Source organism: Salvia hispanica, chromosome 2 (assembly GCF_023119035.1).
Source record: "Salvia hispanica cultivar TCC Black 2014 chromosome 2, UniMelb_Shisp_WGS_1.0, whole genome shotgun sequence".
In the NCBI taxonomy this organism is placed as follows: Eukaryota; Viridiplantae; Streptophyta; class Magnoliopsida; order Lamiales; family Lamiaceae; genus Salvia; species Salvia hispanica.
In genome coordinates, this window is record NC_062966.1 from 38,261,807 (window position 1) to 38,283,379 (window position 21,573).

Consider the following 21,573-nt stretch of genomic DNA (forward strand, 5'->3'; position numbering starts at 1 on the left):
GTGGTGTAGGCTGTTGAATCGGCCCTTCAGGAAGGCTCGTATCTCCAAGATCGTTGAACTGGCCAACCGGTTGGGTCTCCCAGAACTTATGTCTCTTCGAAAGTGAGAAGGTTTCTTGAACTGTACTTGCCAATGCATCAATTGACATTTCTATTTCCTTCTCCGAAGATGCATTACTCTCGTTAGAGGTAATGTTTTGAGCTAGAGCATCATTGTCAGCCATTCTCGGAGAACTTATATTAGTACTATAAGAAAAGAAGCACTAGTCATATTTCTGAATAAGCCAAAAGATACAAATCCTCATTAACATTATGTATGGACTGAATGCTTCAACACTAACACCCTTCTTTGTATGATGAATGGAATGTGATCCTACTTTCAATCCATTCATTTGTTTGGTGTGATGAAATAAAGCACATAATGAAATGAAAATGCAAAGAAATTTTCATTCCATTCCTAAGAAGCACCATCAATCTCTATCAGTTCCAGTGATCTTAACAATAGCCAGACACTCATCATTGCAATATTTGAACCATATATAGAAGCTCAATTCAATAAATCACTTTTCAATCTAAAAGTCACACACAAATTTCCAAATAAAAAAGGTCAATATAGGCATGAAGTCGAACAAATAAAAAGTTCTAATTTAAAGATTAAAGTCAACTGAAATGGAGATTGAAACTTGAAAGAATGGGTCACCTTAACCCCCTATTCGCAAGGAAGCAATGGAGATCAACGTAGCTGAAATTTTGTAAACGAAATTTGGTGGGTGATTTAATGATATGTCAAACTTAATCCTGATGAGTTTATGAGTTATTGAATCGATAGTTTTTTTTTTTTTTTTTTTTTTTTTTTTTTTTTTTTTTTTTTCCTATTAAGCATTGAAATAATTTAAGTATAAGTCAAATGAAAAGTTGCTGTCTTAGCAATTTTTTATTCCATACTACGAATAAATTACTCCCTCCGTCCCTTATAATTTTACTCACTTTGACCCGGCACGTGACATACTTGGATTTTGCTTGGTTTTAGAGAGTAATCTTGCATGATTTTGATCACATTTTGTCTATTATCGGATATGATTATGATTACTTCTCTATTATTTTGGTATTTGACCATTTTGTGAAGAATATGTAGAAAAATTTGCAAATCAAGTGGATGTGCAGTAGCCTTAGTTCGAGGCATTTTTTCTGGAGATTTTGAAGTCCAATCAGCCCCTAATTCATATCAATCTCGTCGTCTTCGAAAGGGCTTCTCGTGGGTATCTTAAACGCCTCAATCGGAGTCCCGTAAAAGAAGTTATGGCCATTAGACGAACACTGCCCAGTCCAGTAAAAACGCCCGACTTAGGGAAGAAAACGCCCGGTTTGAGAAGAAAACGCCCGGGCACGGCGCCCGGGCGGGTGTTTTGCTTTATATATATGTGCAGCGCCTAGGGTTCACAGATTCACGCCCATCATCCTCCTACACCATTCTTCCGCCTCCAAACATCCATATACACCAATTTTCGTCCAAGAGCAAGAGGAGGGCGATTGAGAAGAGTTCAACCATCAAGACGAAGGATTCTCAACCCCCAATTCATCTCCGGGACATTTAGTATCAATTTACTTGTGTTTTCCATGTTTTCTACCGATGATTTTGTTGAATTCTTGTTAAACATGAGTAGCTAGATACATTTGTGGAGCTTTGGGTGAAGATTACTTTGAATATGTTTTGATTTAATTGAATTGAACCTTCGCCTAGCTCTTGTGGTTATTTTGCTTGTTCTTGTGCTTTTATTGTTCTTTTGTTTGGCCAACTTTAGAACCATGTCCGTTTAACTAGATTAATCGAGAGATAGCTAGTTTTACGTGGTAAAAGGAACGAGTACAACACATGGTTTATCTACACTCGAGAGAGGGGACCCTTTGTGAGGGCTTGAGTCTTAGGAACTTAAGGAATTAGAATCTAATCTATTGGAAGGAGACTTTGATAGTTAGAATCTAATCAACTGGGTAGGTGCACTCGAGAGAGGGCTTATCCTATGGTAACGACTTTCCTAATAATCCTATAGACACAAATAAGTGAATCGATCTTTTAATGTTATTCTTGGCTCATGTAGTTATTTTTTCATTCCCGCGCCTTTACATCCATTGGATTAGCTACCCGTTTGAATGCATCTTTACATTGTTACAATATACGAGAGTTGATTAACAAATGTGTGATTTGGGAGTGGACAACACCTTAATCAATATCATCCGAGAGGAGTGAGGTTTTGTGTGAGGATATAAATCTTAGGAGTCTTTTGGAGTTGTGTGCTTACACTATAAGGGGACTTTGGGCCTAGCATGCAACCTACAAGTCATGTGCATTCGAGAGAAGGAATGATCTTACCTTCGTGATAGCTTAGTAACTTTTGAGACCCCAGTCGGCATAGCTCGAAGATTGATTTAAGGTTTAGTGAGATTAATTCAAGACTATAACATTGTAGTTGGATCCCAGAGCTCTACTCTTTATCCACTTTCTCTTCAATTCACTCATCTTCATTTTATTTACTTTGTTTTGATTCATTGTTCTTAGGATTTAGATACAAAAACCCAATCTTCGGTTGTCTAAATAGCGAATGATCTTGATTCGAGGTACTTAAGCACTTAATTAGTCTCTGTGGATACGATACTCTTGACTTGCCTATACTACGATAGCCTCGTACACTTGCGGGTATTTCTCGTATTAAAATAAATCGAGTAAAGTTTTTGGCGCCGTTGTTAGTTGATTAATTTACTTGTTTTTATTTTATTTCAGTGTACGGGGCTATCGTAGGGAGTCCTTTCTAATTATGTGGAAATGGTAAAAGTGAAGTGAGTAAAATTATGTGGGACGGCCCAAAATGAAATACTGGGTAAAATTATGGGGGACGGAAGGAGTATTTAGTTTTGCAACTGATCTCGTGATGCGAAAAAATTCCATGGACTAGGCATACCTATGTGGAAATATTATGTGGTGTGTCCTATCGCTAACATATTGACAAATGGAATTTTAAAGGGGCCCACTTCCAGCTGTGAGATTACATGTTCACGCTGATAATGGAACAAATTTTTTAATATGGAAATTATATGCAAACTTATATATTGTACAAACTCGAAACTTCTTAACACAGCTTCAATATAGTTTCAATACAATATCAACACAATATAAACTTTCAAGATTTTAATGTCAACACAATATCAACACAATATGAACACAACATTAATCATTGTCTACAGTTAAAATTCTATTGACATTTTTCTATTGATGTTTTTTTTGACTTGTTGACATTTTTCAATGGTCTAGATCATAATTTTGAGTTTGTACAATGTTTAGAGTTTTCATTTGATCTCAATTCCTATCCCATATATACTACTCCAATAGTATACATAACCATATATACACCCCATGCATGATTTATTAATATGACTTAAATCTCCCGCTATTTTTACATCAACTGAAAAATCGTTTCTACAATTGTAAACTACTCGTATAAAACTATTTTATTATATACGTATAATATATGTATAGTATGTGGGTATATAAACACATAATAGAGTGTAATCACGGTTCACGTGAATATGCATTAAAATTATGTAAACTCATACAATTAAAATTCTACAATTTATTAGTATTAGATTTAAATTAAAAATTCACAATCTTATTGTAATGAGCAATCTCAACTTCGGCGAGGGGGTGGTTAGAAGAATCCCCAATATCAAAAGGTTAAAGTTATACTTCCTTCTTTTTTTTCCTAGCTTCATTTCTGCAAGTTTCGATCATTTTGAAACATCCTAACGTTTGATTTTTCAAAATTGTTGTTTGATTAGTTGTCAACAAACGTAGTTCAATATCGATTAATCTTGTCTTATTTATTCAAGGTAGAATCATATAAAGATTTCATCAATTCTACAAAATTAAATCTTAATAAGTTAATAGAAGGTAGACATGTTACTTGGTCTAAAATGTTAATGCTCTTTATTCTTTACTCTCATGTACAACTAAGGTGAGAAGGCCCACATCTTACTCTGCCTAGAATGTTAATCCTCTTTATTCTATACTTTCATTTCATGTATATCTAAGGTATATTTTTGTTCGAATTTTACGTTATATATAGTGGTTTAATCATGACTTGTTACACATTGCACTCCACATTTCCACTCAAATTTTCTTCTAATTACATATACACTGATTTTGCAGTGTTTCTGATTTTGCAGTATTTTGAGAGAATTCAAACTACTATATGTTTGTCTATACTTTAAAATTTTTTTCATTTCGTTTGGTAGTTAATGCATGCTTATATTTCTCTAAAGAATTTATATTAATATTTTGCTTGCTTATTTTCAGTTATTTTGTGACCTGTTCTTGCATTGCACCATAGACATTCAATCATGGAGAAGAAGGTCATTGACCGTTTTTACCATGAGCATCCTTTGATTCTCATTGAAAATGTGAGTAAAGACGAGACTCCAAATTGTTACGGGTGTGGTATTCCCGTGAATGATTTGGAGGTCGCGTATGCTTGCACGGTGCAAAATTGTCCGAATAGGATTATCCTGCACAAGAAATGTGGGGAGTTACCTAGCCAAATTTTGCACCCTAAACACCCTGACCATCCCCTTCACCTATTTGATTACCACCGTTCATTGGGCCTCTGGTGCGATATGTGTACGTCTGATCTTGGTAAGGTGCTAGGGTACCAGTGTTCGAGCTGTATGTTCGACTTCGACTTGAGATGCAAAAGAATAAGTATTGATGATATATTAGAGGGGGAGAGACAAATTGAACACCCAAGTCACCCTAATCACCCTTTGACACTAATGAGAAAGCCCTTATTTTCATTTTATTGTGATGGTTGTGGCGTTGATGATGTGGACATGGTTTACATATGCTCAACATGTGAATTTATGGTACACAAAGCTTGTGCATCGTTGCCCCTCCTTCTCCCCAACAATCTCCGATACCACCACCATCGTCTTTCTCTTGCCTTCGTTTTTCCAATGGAATATCGCAAATATATATTCAATTGTGATGTCTGTCTCAAAAGATTAGATAGAACAAGTTGGATGTATTTTTGTGGTGATTGCAGATTCTTTGCGCATATCAGGTGTGTTGCATCCACGACTACGGAGATAGCAGAGGAAGACTCAAATTTGTAAGATCTAACACTTAGCTCTTCATCTTGTTGTCTTGCGCTTATTTAGATAAAAAGAATGTCATACTAACCAATTTGTGTATGTTTGTATGTATGATATGATAGTGTTGTGATCCGTTGCTAACTTTTCTTAAATTGCTAACGTGTTTGACATTAATATTTAAATGTCAATACAAATATGTGTTGACATTTTAATATGATCGTGTTGACATTTTTAATACACTACGAGTTAGCAAGTTAGCAATTTAAGAAAAGTTAGCATTATAACGCATCCCTGATATGATATTGGTGATCATTTCAGAGGCGGAGATGATGATGGTTTCGATGTGGTTGAATTTCCGCTACGTGCACATGACATATCGAAGGAGTTAATCACACCTTTCGTGATGAGAGAAAAAGGTCTTGACAACATCCCGGATGTAACAAACATGCCAGCAACAGTGAAGATGCCGGAGACCACGGCAAGTTTTTCATTTTTATTCAACTATCACAAGCATCTATTGAGTTTGGTTTCTGAGTTGCCTCTTCCATTGGATGGGAGAGACGACGATGATGTTTTGAAGATATGCGATGTGTGTGTAACACCCATATCTTCTCCTCCCTACTACGCGTGTGCTGCTGCTGCTTGCATGTATTTTGTACACTCCATTTGCTACTTGTTACCCAAAACATTATCTTCGTCAGCAGCAGCAGCAGCAGCAGCACCGTCGTTGTCTCCTTACCTATATTGTAAATGCCCACAACCACATTATAAAACCCGTAGACTCACACTCTATACAAGCTCGGAATTAACGGATATGGACGTTTCGCTGTGCAAGTGTGAGATTTGTGGTTTACTCACAAACGGAATGATGTACGAGTGTGGCGGGTGCAAAAGTAAGATAGATGTCAAGTGTGCGTCTCTACCAACGAGTATCAAACACGCATCTCACCTGCGTCACAGGCGGCTAGTCTTGACTAGAACCCCGCCACGAGAAGAATCCAGCAAACTGAACTTTTGCCGTGGCTGCACATACTATTTCAACAACTCTGTAGCATACTGTTGCAGCCGCGATGACTGTGACTTTGCGTTGCACGTGGAATGTGCTATGCTGCCTGCGAGCATAACGAGGCGTGAGTGGGACGAACGCCATCCTCTGGTGTTGTCGTTCCATGCCTCCTTCGACCATCCCTCCGACTTCATTTGTGATTTTTGTGAGGAGGAATTGCATCCCAGGAGGTGGATGTATCACTGTCGCCAATGCAACGTTTCTTTCCACCTTTTGTGCCTCGACACTGCTTCCGGTGGGTATAGAAACATCAAATTTGGGCGCCGGTTTGTGTTGGACGGGCTTCACCGGAATCACCCTCTCACATTCAACTGGATCACTGTCAAGAGAAGATGTGATATTTGTCATAGGAATGTGTATAGCTACTGTGGGTTAGAATGTGCACCATGTTACTATGTTGTGTGCTTGGTTTGTGCTAGGACAGAGTTAGCTAAAATGATGTAACTAATATTCTTCATATCTTGTAGATTTCATTTGTGCATTTTGTGCAAAGATGGAGTTAGCTAAAATTTGTGTCTGCTTTGACATTATTACAAACTAAACATATGCTCTAGTCATTTATTTAGTTATAAAACAATAATTGCATATAAAGTATAATTAATGATTGGACAAAATAAAGTGTAAAAGGGAAAAATTTGAAATTGTGAGACTAATGGAATGTTAAATAATTTTGAAGAGAGCATAAATGTTTGTTCTTAGCTTTGATGCTCTTTATTTTTAACTTTATTTTGGAATCGGAATTGGCGGCATCCCTAATTGCAGTTTGCAGGTAGCAAGCATATACCATAAAAAGTCAAATTCATGAGCATGATTCAGAATAGGATATTTATTCCAACGTTTTCAGGCGATAAGGAAGCTGGCGAAGTTGATTTTTGTACAGACGCCGGAAATATGCTTGTTTGTTTGCAGTGCTGCTTACACTCATGCCCGAATCATGTTCGACGAAATGCTTGACAGCGGAAACATAAAAAAATCTCGAATCAGGTATGGCCTTGTTACAGAATACAGAGTAAAAAAAGTATTATTGTTAAGGTCTCACTTTTACTTTATCAAAATTTAGTGTCTGCTTTGATATGATAATTTATATATATGCTCGACATACTTTGGCTACAGAACAATAATTACAAATAAAATATAATAATCAAAGGAAATAAAGCAAAAGTTAGAAGTTCAAATTGTGAGACTAAAGTTGTAATAATATATCGAACCAAATCGTTTAGTATCCTTTTTCTGCATATTAAACAAGTTTAAAGAGAACATATTGATTAGTTCTTTGCTTTGATAAAACTAAAGAATCTTTATTTGAATTATATACTATATGGCTAAAGATATCGAACCAAATCATTTTGTATCCTTTTTCTACATATTTAACAATTTTAAAAAGAACATGATGATTAGTTCTTTGCTTTGATGTAAAACTAAAGAATATTTGTTTGAAGTATATATACATAACGGTGTGATTCATGATTGTTATACCTATCCAAAGTGTTTGCACAACTCTCAAATTATCACATCTCTACATCCTTTTTGTTTGGTTTTTCTTTGAATGCATATTGCTCCATCTTCACTAAAACTCTCATGAATTTCTTAGTGTGTTTTTTTGTTTTGAAAATATGCATTTCTTAGTTTGTGTTGTTTCAAATCCACTTTTTTACATAAACTCGCAAATCTCTTGTAGATAAATTGTATGCATAAATTAGTCTTGCGACTTCTACTATTCTACATGCATTAATTTTCGCGTTATATTTTCTAGTTTTGTGAACAATTTGTGGAAATATTGAATCATGGAGAAGAAGGTTATTAACCAATTCTACCATGAACATCCTTTGTATCTCATGGAAAATGTGAGTGACGAGGATAGTCCAAATTGTTATGGTTGTGGTGATCCTGTAACTAATTTAGAGTCAGCATATGTTTGCACGCAACAAAAAACTTGTCAGAATAGGATTGTCCTCCACAAGAAATGTGGAGAATTACCTATTCAAGTTTTGCATCCTAAACACCCTCAACATCCCCTTCACCTAGTTGATTACCACCGGAAGAGTGGCCTCGGGTGGTGCGATGTATGTTTGCATGATCTCGAACCCGTGCTTGGGTACCGATGTTCTAGCTGTGATTTTGATGTTGATATAAAATGTGAAAAGATAAGCATAAATGTGATATTAGAAGAGAAAAGACAAATAGAGCATCCAAGTCACTCTGACCATCCCTTGACACTTATGAGAAAGCCCCCACTAACATTTTGTTGTGATGGGTGTGGTATCGAAGATGTGGACATGGCGTATATATGTAGCATATGTGAGGTGTGTATTCATAAGAGTTGTGCATCGTTGCCCCTCATTCTCCCCTTAAATCCCCAATACCACCACCATCCTCTTTCTCTTGCCTTCACTTTTCCATCAAAGCATCGCAAATATATATACCATTGTGATGTCTGTCTCAAAAGATTAGATAGAACAAGTTGGGTGTATTTTTGTGGTGACTGCAGATTCTTTGCCCATATCAGATGTGTTGTTGCATCCACCACAGGAGACTTGTAAGTTTGGCTTTATTTAATAGCTTTACTTGTTGGTTTTAGTTGTTTGATTTCATACACAACACTTGATTCGTAAAAAATAAATAATTTTTTATATTTGATCATTCCAGACGACATGATGAGGATGATGATGGTTCCAACGTTATTGAATTTCCGCTACATGCCCATGATGTATCCAAGAAGTTGATCACACCCTTTGTGATGAGAGAACAAGGTCTTGACAACATCCCAGATGTAAAAGACATGCCCGCAACGGTGAAGATGCCAGAGACCATAGCAAGTTTTTCATTTTTGTTCAATTATCACAAACATCCTTTGAGTTTGGTTTCAGAGTTGTCCAGTAAAGATGATAAAGTTGATTACAACGAAGGGATGGATGAGAGAGACAAAGGTGATGAGTTGAAGATATGCGATGCGTGTGTAACACCCATATCTTCTCTTCCATATTACAAGTGTGCTCCTTGCAAATATTTTTTGCACTCCATTTGCTACTTGTTTCCTAAAACTTTATCGTCATCATCATCTTCTTCTCCTGTCCTGTATGGTGATTGCCCAAAAACGCATGATAAAAACCATAAATTCACGCTCTATACAAGCTCAATATTTACAGATAGGAATCCGAGGTTTTGCAAGTGTGTGGTTTGTGGGCATTTCACAAATGGGATGGTGTACGCGTGTGAAGGGTGTGGAATGAAGGTGGATGTCAAGTGCGCTTCTCTGCCGACAACTATCAGGCACGCAGCTCACCGACTTCACAGACCGCTAGTCTTGACTAGAACACCACCTCGAGAAGCTGGCAAACCGAAATGTTGCTCTGGCTGCAGATCTTTTTTGGACAACTGTATTGCATATTGCTGCAGCAGCAATGATTGCGACTTTGCGTTGCACTTGAGATGTGCTATGCTGCCGGCGAGCATAATGATGCGTGAGTGGGACAAAAACCATTCATTGATGTTGTCATTTGATGCCTCTCTCGACCATCCCTCCGACTTTGTTTGTGATTTGTGTGAAGAGGAATTGCATCCCAAGAGGTGGATGTATCACTGTCGCCAATGCGACCTTTCCTTCCACCTTTTTTGCCTCAGGGCTGCTTCTGGCTGGTTTAGGAACATCAAACTTGGGCGCCGATTTGTGTTGGACGGGGTTCACCGGAATCACCCTCTCACATTCAATCACATCACTATCAAGAGAAGATGCGACCTTTGCCATGTGAAAGTGTTTAACTACTGTGGATTAGAATGTGCATCATGTTACTATGTTGTGTGCCTATATTGTGCTAGGAGAGAGTTGTCAAAATGATGTAATTTGCAGGTGTTTGTACCTCGTTGTTTATAACATTTTATATACCAGAATCAAGATCTTGTTAGTATGGATTCAACAATGTGTTCTTTTTTCATTAGAAATCGGTTAAAAGAAACGTTAGGAATCCTCGAAAAACCTCTTCTCCCGCCACCGAGCGGCCGTTGTCATTGCCACGACGCTCTACGCCTTTTCTTGTGGCAGCAAAATCACATCTTTCAATTAAGTTGCAAATTACATCATTTTAGCTAACTCTGTCCTAGCACAATATGTGCACACAACATAGTAACATGATGCACATTCTAACCCACAGTAGTCATACATAACCACATGACAAAGGTCGCATCTTCTCTTGATAGTGATGTGATTGAATGTGAGAGGGTGATTCGGGTGAATACCGTCCAACAAAAATCGGCGCCCAAATTTGATGTTTCGATACCAGCCAGATGCAGCTTTTAGACAATACAGGTGGAAAGAAAGGTCGCATTGGCGACAGTGATACATCCACTCCTTGGGATGCAATTCCTTTTCACAAAAATCACAAACAAAGTCGGAGGGATGGTCGAGAGAGGCATCAAATGACAACATCAATGAATGGTGCTTGTCCCACTCACGCATCGTTATGCTCGCCGGCAGCATAGCACATCTCAAGTCCAACGCAAAGTTGCAGTCATTGCTGCTGCAGCAATATGCAATACAGTCGTCCATATAATATCTGCAGGCATGGCAACGTCTCCGTTTGCCAGCTTCTTCTTCTCCTGCTGGTGGTATTCTAGTCAAGACTAGCGGTGTGCGATGTGGGTGAGATGCGTGTCTGATAGTTGTCGGTAGAGAAGCGCACTTGACATCTATCTTCATCTCGCACCCTTCACACTCGTACACCATCCCGTTTGTGCGAACATGACAAGCCTCACACCTACAAAGCCTTGTATCCATATCTATGGATAATGAGCTTGAGTAGAGTGTGAGTTTGTGGTTTTTATCATGCGTTTTTGGGCAATCACCATACAGGACAGGGGAGGAAGAAGAAGAAGATAATGTTTTTGGAAGCAAGTAGCAAATGGAGTGCACAAAATATTTGCAAGGAGCACACTCGTAATATGGAGGAGAAAGTATGGGTGTGACACACACATCACATACCTTCAACTCATCATATTCATCATCATCATCTCTCTCATCCATCATATTGTTGTGATCAACTTCATCATCTTTATTGGACAACTCTGAAACCAAACTCAACGGATGCTTGTGATAATTGAATAAAAATGAAAAACTTGCGGTGGTCTCCGGCATCTTCACTGTTGCTGGCATGTCTGTTACATCCGGGATGTTGTTAAGACCTTTTTCTCTCATCACGAAAGGTGTGATTAACTCCTTCAATATGTCATGGGCATGTAGCGGGAATTCAATCACATTGGAACCATCATCATCCTCATCATGTGCTACATATATACGCCATGTCCACATCTTCGATACCACACCCATCACAACAAAATGTTAGTGGGGGCTTTCTCATAAGTGTCAAGGGATGGTCAGAGTGACTTGGATGCTCTATTTGTCTTTTCTCTTCTAATATCACATTTATGCTTATCCTTTCGCATTTTATATCAACATCGAAATCACAGCTAGAACATCGGTACGCAAGCACGGGTTTAAGATCATGCAAACATACATCGCACCACCCGGGTCACTCTTCCCGTGGTAATCAACTAGGTGAAGGGGATGTTGAGGGTGTTTAGGATGCAAAACTTGAATAGGTAATTCTCCACATTTCTTGTGGAGGATAATCCTATTCTGACAATTTTTTTGTTGCGTGCAAACATAGGCTGACTCTAAATTAGTTACAAGATAGCCACACCCATAACAATTTGAACTATCCTCGTCACTCACATTTTCCATGAGAATCAAAGGATGTTCATGGTAGAATTGGTTAATAACCTTCTTCTCCATGATTCAATATTTCCACAAATTGTTCACAAAACTAGAAAATAATAACGCGAAAAATTAATGCGTGTCAAAGTCGCAAGACTAATTTATGCATACAACTAATCTACAAGAGATTTGCGAGTTTATGTACAAAAGTGGATTTGAAACAACACAAATTAAGATTCTATAAAAAAAAAGACACCACCCAAACTAAGAATATTAATGCATATTCTAAAAAGACCCTAAGAAATTCATGAGAGTTTAGTGAAGAAAGAGCAATATGCATTCAAAGAAAAACCAAACAAAAAGGATGTAGAGATGTGATAATTTGAGAGTTGTGCAAACACTTTGGATAGGTAACAATCATGAATTACACCGTTACATATATATACTTGAAAAAAATATTCTTTAGTTTTACATCAAAGCAAAGAACTAATCATTATGTTCTCTTTAAACATGTAGAAAAAGGACACCAAATGCTTTGGTTCATACAACTTTAGTCTCACAATTTGAACTTCTACCTTTTGCTTTATTTCTTTCAATCAATCATTATATTTTATTTGTAATTATTGTTCTGTAGCCAAAGTGTGTCGAGCATATACATAAATTATCATTTCAAAGCAGACACAAATTTGTTAAAGTAAACAATTGAAGTAAACCCAACAATCCCATGACCTAACCCGAATGCCATACGAAATTTGTAGTGCGGAAAAACTCCATATGCCCCTTCAAGGATGACCACAAAATCAGAATGAATTATCAAAGCAATGGGAACAGCAAAAAGCTACACGACAAAGCAAGTTCCCATTCCAGGCATGAGTGCCATAGTAGCCATCGTGGTTAGACCATCTCCAACAATACACTAAAACTCATTTTTGGTATAGATAATTTCTCCACTCATACACCAAACTCAAACCCATTTTTGGGTTTTTCAATGGAATAACACCAAATATGGTGTTTACTCCAAAATTTTGTTAGACAAAATACTCAAAAATGGTGTAAACTTAAATTTGGTGTAAATGATTAGAATAAAACTACTTTTTGGTGTGCCGTATACTCAAAAATGGGTTTGAGTTTGGCGTAAATGGTTGGAGATGACCTTAGGGTTTTTTAAAATATCTTTGTAACTTTCCCACTAAATATGATACTAAATGATCTCAATAACTTAATTTTGATTTCCACATTTACACCTTCATCGTAAAACCTCCCACTCCTCCACGTAGGCTTTCATAGTTCACACGGTTTTAGCTACTCTTTAATTATATATTTTTAATTTAATATAATTTTTTAAATTAAATAGTAATTTTGTAAATTTCTCCAAAACTCCCCTTTTATATATTGTATAGATGTATAACTAAGTAAGAAGGCCTACAATCTACTTTGTCAAGCCCATAACTTTAAAAATTAGTCAATTAATTCACAATTTTTGCCTTGTTGTGACTTCTAAATTTTTATCATTATATTTTCACCAATTACATAGTATGAGACAATGCAATATTTTATCCTGAAGTTAACATAATGATTTGTTCTTTGCTTTGATGTAAAACTAAAGAATATTTTTTTCAAGTATATATATGTAACGGTGTAATTCATGATTGTTACCTATCCAAAGTGTTTGCACAACTCTCACATTATCACATCTCTACATCCTTTTTGTTTGGTTTTTCTTTGTATGCATATGGCTCTATCTTCACTAAAACTCTCACTAATTTCTTAGTGTTTTTTTTAGAATAAGCATTTCTTAGTTTGTGTGGTGTCTTTTTTCTTATAGAATCTTAATTTGTGTTGTTTCAAATCCACTTTCTCGTACATAAACTCAAAACACTCTGCAAATCTCTTGTCGAGCATGGATTGATGGTTGTAGATGAATTCTATGCATAAATTAGTATTGCGACTTTTAAATGCATTGATTTTTCGCGTTATCATTTTTCTAGTTTTGTGAACAATTTGTGGAAATATTGAATCATGGAGAAGAAGGTTATTTACCAATTCTACCATGAACATCCTTTGATTTTCATAAAAAATGTGAGTGATGAGGTTAGTTCAAATTGTTATGGGTGTGGCATTCCCGTAACTAATTTAGAGTCGGCATATGTTTGTACGCAACAAAAAAATTGTCGGAATAGGATTATTCTCCACAAGAAATGTGGAGAATTGCCTATTCAAATTTTGCACCCTAAACACCCTCAACATCCCCTTCACCTAGTTGATTACCACGGGGAGAGTGACCTCGGGTGGTGCAATGTATGTTTGCATGATCTTAAACCCGTGCTTGGGTACCGATGTTCTAGCTGTGATTTTGATGTTGATATAAAATGTGGAAGGATAAGCATAGATATGATACTAGAAGAGAACAGGCAAATAGAACACCCAAGTCACCCTGATCACCCTTTAACACTGATGAGAAAGCATTCATTTCCCTTTTGTTGTGATGGTTGTGGCGTTGAAGATGTGGACATGGCGTATATATGTAGCACATGTGAGGTGTGGATTCACAAGAGTTGTGCATCGTTGCCCCTCATTCTCCCCTTAAATCACCAATACCACCACCATCCTCTTTCTCTTGCCTTCAGTTTTCCATCAAAGTATCGCGAATATATATCCCATTGTGATGTCTGTCTCAAAAGATTAGATAAAACAAGTTGGATGTATTTTTGTGGTATTTGCAGATTCTTTGCCCATATCAGATGTGTTGTTGCATCCAACACAGGAGACTCAAATTTGTAAGTTTGGCTTTATTTAATAGCATTACTTGTTGGTTGTAGTTGTTTGATTTGTTACCATACACAACACTTATGATTCATAAATACTAAATAATTTTTTATATTTGATCATTCCAGACGACATGATGAGGATGATGATGGTTCCAACATAATTGAATTCCCGATACATGCACATGACATATCGAAGGAGTTAATCACACCTTTTGTGATGAGAGAAAAAGGTCTTAACAACATCCCGGATGTAGCAGACATGCCAGCAGAAGTGCATATGCCGCAAACCACCGCAAGTTTTTCATTTTTATTCAATTATCACAACCATCCTTTGCGTTTGGTTACAGAATTGTCCAATAAAGATGATGAAGTTGATCACAACAATATGATGGATGAGAGAGAGATGATGAATATGATGAGTTGAAGATTTGTGATGTGTGTGTAACACCCATACTTTCTCCTCCATATTATGAGTGCGCTCCTTGCAAATATTTTGTGCACTCCATTTGCTACTTGCTTCCAAAAACCTTATCTTCTTCTTCTTCTTCTCACTTGTATGGTGAATGCCCAAAAATGCATGATAAAAACCATAAACTCACACTCTACACAAGCTCAAGATCTATAGATATGGATCCAAATGTTTGTAGGTGTGAGGCTTGTGGTATTAGCACAAACGGGATGGTGTACGAGTGTGAAGGATGCGAGATGAAGATAGATGTCAAGTGCGCTTCTCTGCCGACAACTGTCAGACACGCATCTCACCCACATCGCACACCGCTAGTCTTGACTAGAATACCACCAGCAAGAGAAGAAGAAGCTGGCAAACCGAGACGTTGCCATGTCTGCAGATATTTGTTGCGCAACTGTATTGCATATTGCTGCAGCAGCAATGACTGCGACTTTGCGTTGGACTTGGGATGTGCTATGCTGCCGGCGAGCATAACGATGCGTGAGTGGGACAAGCACCATTCATTGATGTTGTCATTTAATGCCTCTCTCGATCATCCCTCCGACTTTATTTGTGATTTTTGTGAAGAGGAATTGCATCCCAAGAGGTGGATGTATCACTGTCGCCAATGCGACCTTTCTTTCCACCTTTTTTGTCTAAAAGCTGCATCTGGCTGGTATCGAAACATCAAATTTGGGCGCCGATTTGAGTTGGACGGGATTCACCGGAATCATCCTCTCACATTCAATCACAACACTATCAAGAGAAGATGCAACCTTTGTCATGTGGATCGGTATGACTACGGTGGGTTTGAATGTGCATCATGCTACTATGTTGTGTGCATGATATGTGCCAGGACAGAGTTAGCTAAAATGATGCAACATCTATTTGCTGAGAGCCACCGATTACTAGGAAAATAGTCACCATCATCATCCTATTCGATGTAGATATACTCATCGTGGTTTTATTATTTTTGTGTATAGAAATATTTTGAAAAATGGGGTTGTGAGTCTTGTTAAATTATACAAAGAATTTAGAGGGTGTTACTATTCAATTTAATGTATCAATTGAAACATAAGTAGACTGGGCAATCTGATAAACTGGGCAACTTGGCAGAGAAATTAACATTTGGCGAAAATAAGAACATTTCGGAAATGAAAAGAGAGCAGAAACTTGAATGAGTTTTACTAAGTTCAGAAGCAAAGAGATTAAGTTAGAAGGCTAAGGAAAATAAACTACTAAATGTTAACTCCTAAGAAAGCTACTCCCTCCGTCCCGTTTAAGATGACACGTTTTCCTTTTTAGTTTGTCCCAACTAAGATGGCACATTTCCTTTTTTGGTAACTTTCTCTCTCCAATTAATACACTCAACCACTTTTTCTCACTCCTATTAAAATATCCATCTATCTTCATCTCTTGACTTAATACCTACACCCACCTTCTCTCTCTCTAATTAAATACTTTAACCAATAACTCTAAAAATCCTGTGCCGGCTAAGCAATGTGTCATCTTAGCCGAGACGGAGGGAGTATAAACTAGGAAAGTGACCCTTAAAAGTGGCTAGATTAATTAACTCTTAAAAGGTAAACTAAATCACATGTAAATGGAGGTGGAGTGCAGAACTTAACTAAGCTAAATGGCTGCCAAAAGTGAAAAGCTAAGTGATGGAAAAGGTGTACATCTTGTCTCCTAACTCCTATTGTCCAAGGTGTAAAACCAATGGATAAAAGCCTATAACTAATGGAGAGTACATGGCTGCTACATAATTAAAAATGCTAGACAAACACAAGATCAACAATTAAACTGCCTAAACATGCATTGAAAACACCAAACTAAAAGCTGAAACATAAAGACTCATTGAAGAAGATAAAGAAAGCTTAAGAACACTTAAACATGGTGGAAGAACACTCAAGAACCGAACTCATCAATCTCATGCAAAATCATAAGAAAATGCTTGAGAAACTGATTTTGAAAGCTTGAAAGGATTTTTAACTAAACAAGAACATAAGCAACACTAGAACTAAACAACAAGCTAAAACCAGAAATAAACAAAAGCTAAACTTTAAAGCACATTAAATACACAAACAGTTAGAGAAATTACTACTTGAAATAAGTTTTTAAAACAAGTCCAACAACAACAACTAAGAGTGAGAAAGGTTCAAAAGTACTACAAAGTTAAGAACAAGCAAACTAGAGAAAGCAAACACTACTACTAAATTACTACTACTTCAACCCACGGTGAACAATAATCTTGGTAGTCTTGAAGTTGAAATCTCTTTCTTAAGGAAGAGAGAAAAGTTTCCTAGAGAGAGAGAGTAACTAAACTAAACTAAAGCTAGAGTGATAAAGTACTAAGTTGGTTCTCTTGGTAGTTGGTCCCAAGCTAAATTAAGTATTTTTTTACATATCTCCCATTTAACAAAAGATATTTCTCTTTTCTCATGCCTTAGACGGAGGTGGACACGTGTTGCAAAAGGAAGGAGGTGGACACGTGTTGCAAAAGGAAGCAGTCTTGTAATTGTGCTCAAGTGGCTTCATGCAGTTTTCCGTCGGGTCCAGCTTGGCCAAGCTGACAACTTGGGCAGTTTGCCATTTTTCTGATTTTCTTCAAATTCTTGCACTTTTTGCCTCCTTTTTGCATCACTCCACTATAAATGCTTTTCTACAATACCTCCGATCCATAAGCTTAATTCCCTACAAAAATAGCATCTTCTTATGCAAATATTCAACTAATAAGTGCAAAAAGTGATCTAATCCGAGTGACGAAAACTAGCCTATCAAAAAGCAAATCAAGTTGGATGTTTTACCAATTATCAACTGTTTATCAGCGGTTGTACAAGTGCTCAAATTGTCCAAACACATATCCACCCATCTTTTCCAATGAGGAGACGATTTAGGCACCAAATTGAATGGAAGCTAAAAAATTTCAAAATAAAATATTTAAGTAAAACTAATTAGAACTCTACAATTCAATAGGCCAAATATAATTTAGGCCTAATTGTGCATCTCTGTTGAATTTCAATCATTTTACTGTCGCAGCTAATTTGTCAAATCCAACAATTGGACTATTCATAATTAATACTACTACATTTCCAAAGAGACACTACAAAGTATTTTTGTAAAAATATAAAGTTTTTATTTCATAATTGATGAAACTAGAGAAAGTATAAGAAATAGTAGCGAAAGCAATAGTAGTAAATTGTGAGGTCTACTTCCTAAAATTTAAAAAAGTTTCATTTTTACTTTATATCTTTAAAGGACAGATCTACTAGTAGGGGAGTGATCAATTGTTAACTCATCATTTAATTGTTAACTACAACTAATTTAAGGCCATAGGATTTTAGAAAACGTGTGGTCTACAATTTGTCACGTGTCATTTTTATTTTTATTAATAAAATAAAAAAAAAAGATAAAAAAAAAAAAACTCCAAATTAGGGTTTTGGATGAAAATGTGAAGATAGTGTTTCGAAAATATCAACACAATGCTTTGAGAATGTCACCACAATGCTTTAAGAATGTTAACCCATTTTCTATATTGACATTCTATATTGACATATTTTATATAACATGTTGACATTTCTGCTTGTACGAAAAAATTAAAAAATTTCAATTTTTTTTTTTAAATTCTGACGTCGGAACATATGCATGTATGATATCGTTGGAATCCTTATGAAATTATCTTTAATTTGATACTCCCTCTGTCCTATGAAAAATATAATGTTTTCCTTTTTGGATTGTCCCACTAAAAATGAAACATTTCCTAAAATAGAAACATCACTCTCTCTATTTTTCTCTCTCTCTTACTTTACTCTCTCTTCATTAACTCACAAAATAACACTTGCATAAAATCTTGTGCCGGAAACCAAATGTTTCATATTTATTGGGACGGAGGAAGTATATGTTATATGAATTTAAAGTTTTGGGATTTATTTTAAAAGTTAGTTATAACTAAACATAGGCCTGTCAAATCGGGTATCCGCGGATACCCGATCCGAAAATTTCGGGTATCCGATCCCGAATTTTCCAAAATCTAGTATCCGATACCCGATCCGATTTTGATTTCGGATACCCGAATACCCGACTCGGGTATCCAGTCCCGAATAATCGGGTATCCAGTCCCAATTTCAATTCAATTTTGAGGAGATCTGGGCAGTTGAGGGCGGCGGCGCTGGGAGAGGAGAGCTCGTTGCGGCTGGCGCTGGGAGAGATGAGGTCGGTGCTGGGAGATGAGACGACGCCGGCGTTGGAAGAGGAGACGGCGCCAGCGGTGGGCGGCGAGGGAGGGAGGCGCAGGCGAGAGATTAAGAGAGGGGAGGGAGGCAGATCTGCTGTGCAAGTCTGTAAACTTACAGGCTTAAACTTTAAAAATTACTTGAACTTTAAAAATTAGACTTAATATATTAGCAATTAGAAATTACTATTGGTATTTCATGGGTTTGTAAATAAGTAAGAATGCAAATTAGAATTTAACACACTATTTATTAATTGTAAAAATAAAATCGGATAATTCGGGTATACCCGATCGGGTATCGGGTAACCCGATATCCGAAAATCCAAAATTCTCAATACCCGATCCCGATCCGAAACCCGAAAAATCGGGTTTTGGGTACCCAATTACCCGACTTTTTCGGGTTCGGATATCGGGTATCTAATACCCGATATCCATTTTGACAGGCCTAACTAAACATGTAGTTAATTGACATTAATACCCCTATTGATATTTTTTGGAATTAATCCTGTGGCCTTATTTGATGTTTTTCGTTGATCGTACTGATATTTAGGGATTAATAATCTAAACCCTTAATTTAAATATCTAATGGCTATTATTTAGTTGTAGTTAACAATTAAGTTATGAGTTAGCAATATAACACTCCCCCTACTAGTAATTACAAGTGAGTAGGGATGTCAATCGGGCCAGCCCACCGGGTTTCGGGCCAACCCTATTCGGGTTGCGGGTCAATCGGGTGCGGGCTAATCGGGCTGTGATTTGCTTCGGGTTATAAAAGTTCAACCCTAACCCTAGAAGCTCGGGTTTCGGGCTAGCCCAACGGGCTAATCGGGTTGCTATCGATAAAATTAACATACGATCAATCCAATAAATAATGGTGAAAATTAGTTATATTTATAAATTGTAAAATATTTATTTATGATATATTTGAGATATATGCTTAAATTCAAACATAAACACCATCATATACTAATATTTGAGATTTATGCAAAATAAAACATAAACATCAAGAAATTTTAAAGTATGTTTTAGAAATTTAAATATATTTTTTTAGTGAATTTGAAGTTTCTAATTTATATATCTATTATTATGTTAATAAAAATTTAATATATAATATTTAAAGTCATTTTTTAGTAGTTTATATCATAAAATAACCAATGAAGTGTTGAAAACTTTTAAGACATTTTATGTTGGAAATCAATTTATAAATATAAATTAATTTAAAATATAGTACATACTAATTATATTGCAACAATTTATGAAATTAGAATTTTAAATTAAATATCTACAAATTTAAATAATTTTTACAACTTAAAAGTCAAGCAAATTGACTTTTAATTGGTAGCAAAGTCACATCTTTCAATTGGGACACTTCTGGCTTATGGCGCTTCTGACATTCATGCCCAAATCGTGTTCGACGAAATGCTTGAAAGAAAATGGTGTTGCTTGCTATCGAAAAACAGAATCTATGTGGAAACTTAACAATCAGGTATGGCCTTGCTACCGATTAAAAGTAGTTTTGCAAGTGTCATTTCACTCTTTGATATCAATTTGAATTAAAGTAAAATGTAAGAAGTTAAAATTGTGGGACTAAAGTTGAAAAGATATATACAACCAAATACAAAAGGGTGTTGAACCAAATCAATTCATATCCTTTTTCTACATATGAAAGCAGAACATAAAAATGTATTTTTTGCTTTGATGTATAACTAAGGTACATTTATTTCAAGTGTATTGTCTGGAATGTTAATGCTCTTTATTCTTTACTTTGATGTATATCTATCTATGGTTTGAAGGCCCACAATATCACTTTGTGGGCGTTCGACTTTGCGATGCATATATGAGGGATATGTTTGCAACAGCTATTCAATCAGGTCAAATTGAGTTATTTGTTGACTATCAAGCTAATTTAGCACAACAACGTACTCCACATACGGTTGTTGTCTATCAATCTAGAAGGGGACAACGAGAAGTTCAAGATAGAGTACAATATGATGATGGGCCATCCGGACATAATGAAGTTAGTCGCGATCCGGATAATGTTGGTGATGATGGGTATGGTTTTGGGGATGATGGGCCTGGCTTTGGGGATGGGGGACTATCTCCCCATAATGAAGTTAGTGACGATTCTGAATCTGAAGACCTTGTGTCAGAAAAATCAACAACCCCACCTGAATTGAGTGAAGAATCAGAAGCAAACGAAGATGCATCCGACAAT

General features: G+C 36.5%; 5 protein-coding genes across 5 annotated transcripts; 4 read left to right on the forward strand and 1 right to left on the reverse strand.

Annotated features, from left to right (window-relative positions):
• The first annotated feature begins 4,266 nt into the window (after positions 1–4,266).
• LOC125208118 lies at positions 4,267–6,702 on the forward strand. The gene is made up of 2 exons (XM_048107676.1): positions 4,267–5,155; positions 5,457–6,702. Exons 1-2 carry the CDS (start codon positions 4,392–4,394, stop codon positions 6,646–6,648), a joined length of 1,956 nt encoding a protein of 651 aa, XP_047963633.1. The 5' UTR covers positions 4,267–4,391; the 3' UTR covers positions 6,649–6,702.
• Positions 6,703–7,709: 1,007 nt separating this feature from the next.
• Positions 7,710–10,074, forward strand: LOC125208105. Its single transcript, XM_048107662.1, has 2 exons — positions 7,710–8,740; positions 8,851–10,074. Exons 1-2 carry the CDS (start codon positions 7,989–7,991, stop codon positions 10,037–10,039), a joined length of 1,941 nt encoding a protein of 646 aa, XP_047963619.1. The 5' UTR covers positions 7,710–7,988; the 3' UTR covers positions 10,040–10,074.
• A 199-nt stretch (positions 10,075–10,273) lies between these two features.
• On the reverse strand, positions 10,274–10,975 carry LOC125206962. The gene has a single exon (XM_048106174.1). The coding sequence runs from the start codon at positions 10,973–10,975 to the stop codon at positions 10,274–10,276; it is 702 nt and encodes a 233-aa protein (XP_047962131.1).
• Positions 10,976–13,591: 2,616 nt separating this feature from the next.
• On the forward strand, positions 13,592–15,132 carry LOC125207262. Its single transcript, XM_048106528.1, has 2 exons — positions 13,592–14,688; positions 14,806–15,132. Exons 1-2 carry the CDS (start codon positions 13,931–13,933, stop codon positions 15,101–15,103), a joined length of 1,056 nt encoding a protein of 351 aa, XP_047962485.1. The 5' UTR covers positions 13,592–13,930; the 3' UTR covers positions 15,104–15,132.
• Positions 15,133–15,306: 174 nt separating this feature from the next.
• On the forward strand, positions 15,307–16,047 carry LOC125206963. Its single transcript, XM_048106175.1, has one exon. The coding sequence runs from the start codon at positions 15,307–15,309 to the stop codon at positions 16,045–16,047; it is 741 nt and encodes a 246-aa protein (XP_047962132.1).
• The last annotated feature ends 5,526 nt before the right edge of the window (positions 16,048–21,573 follow it).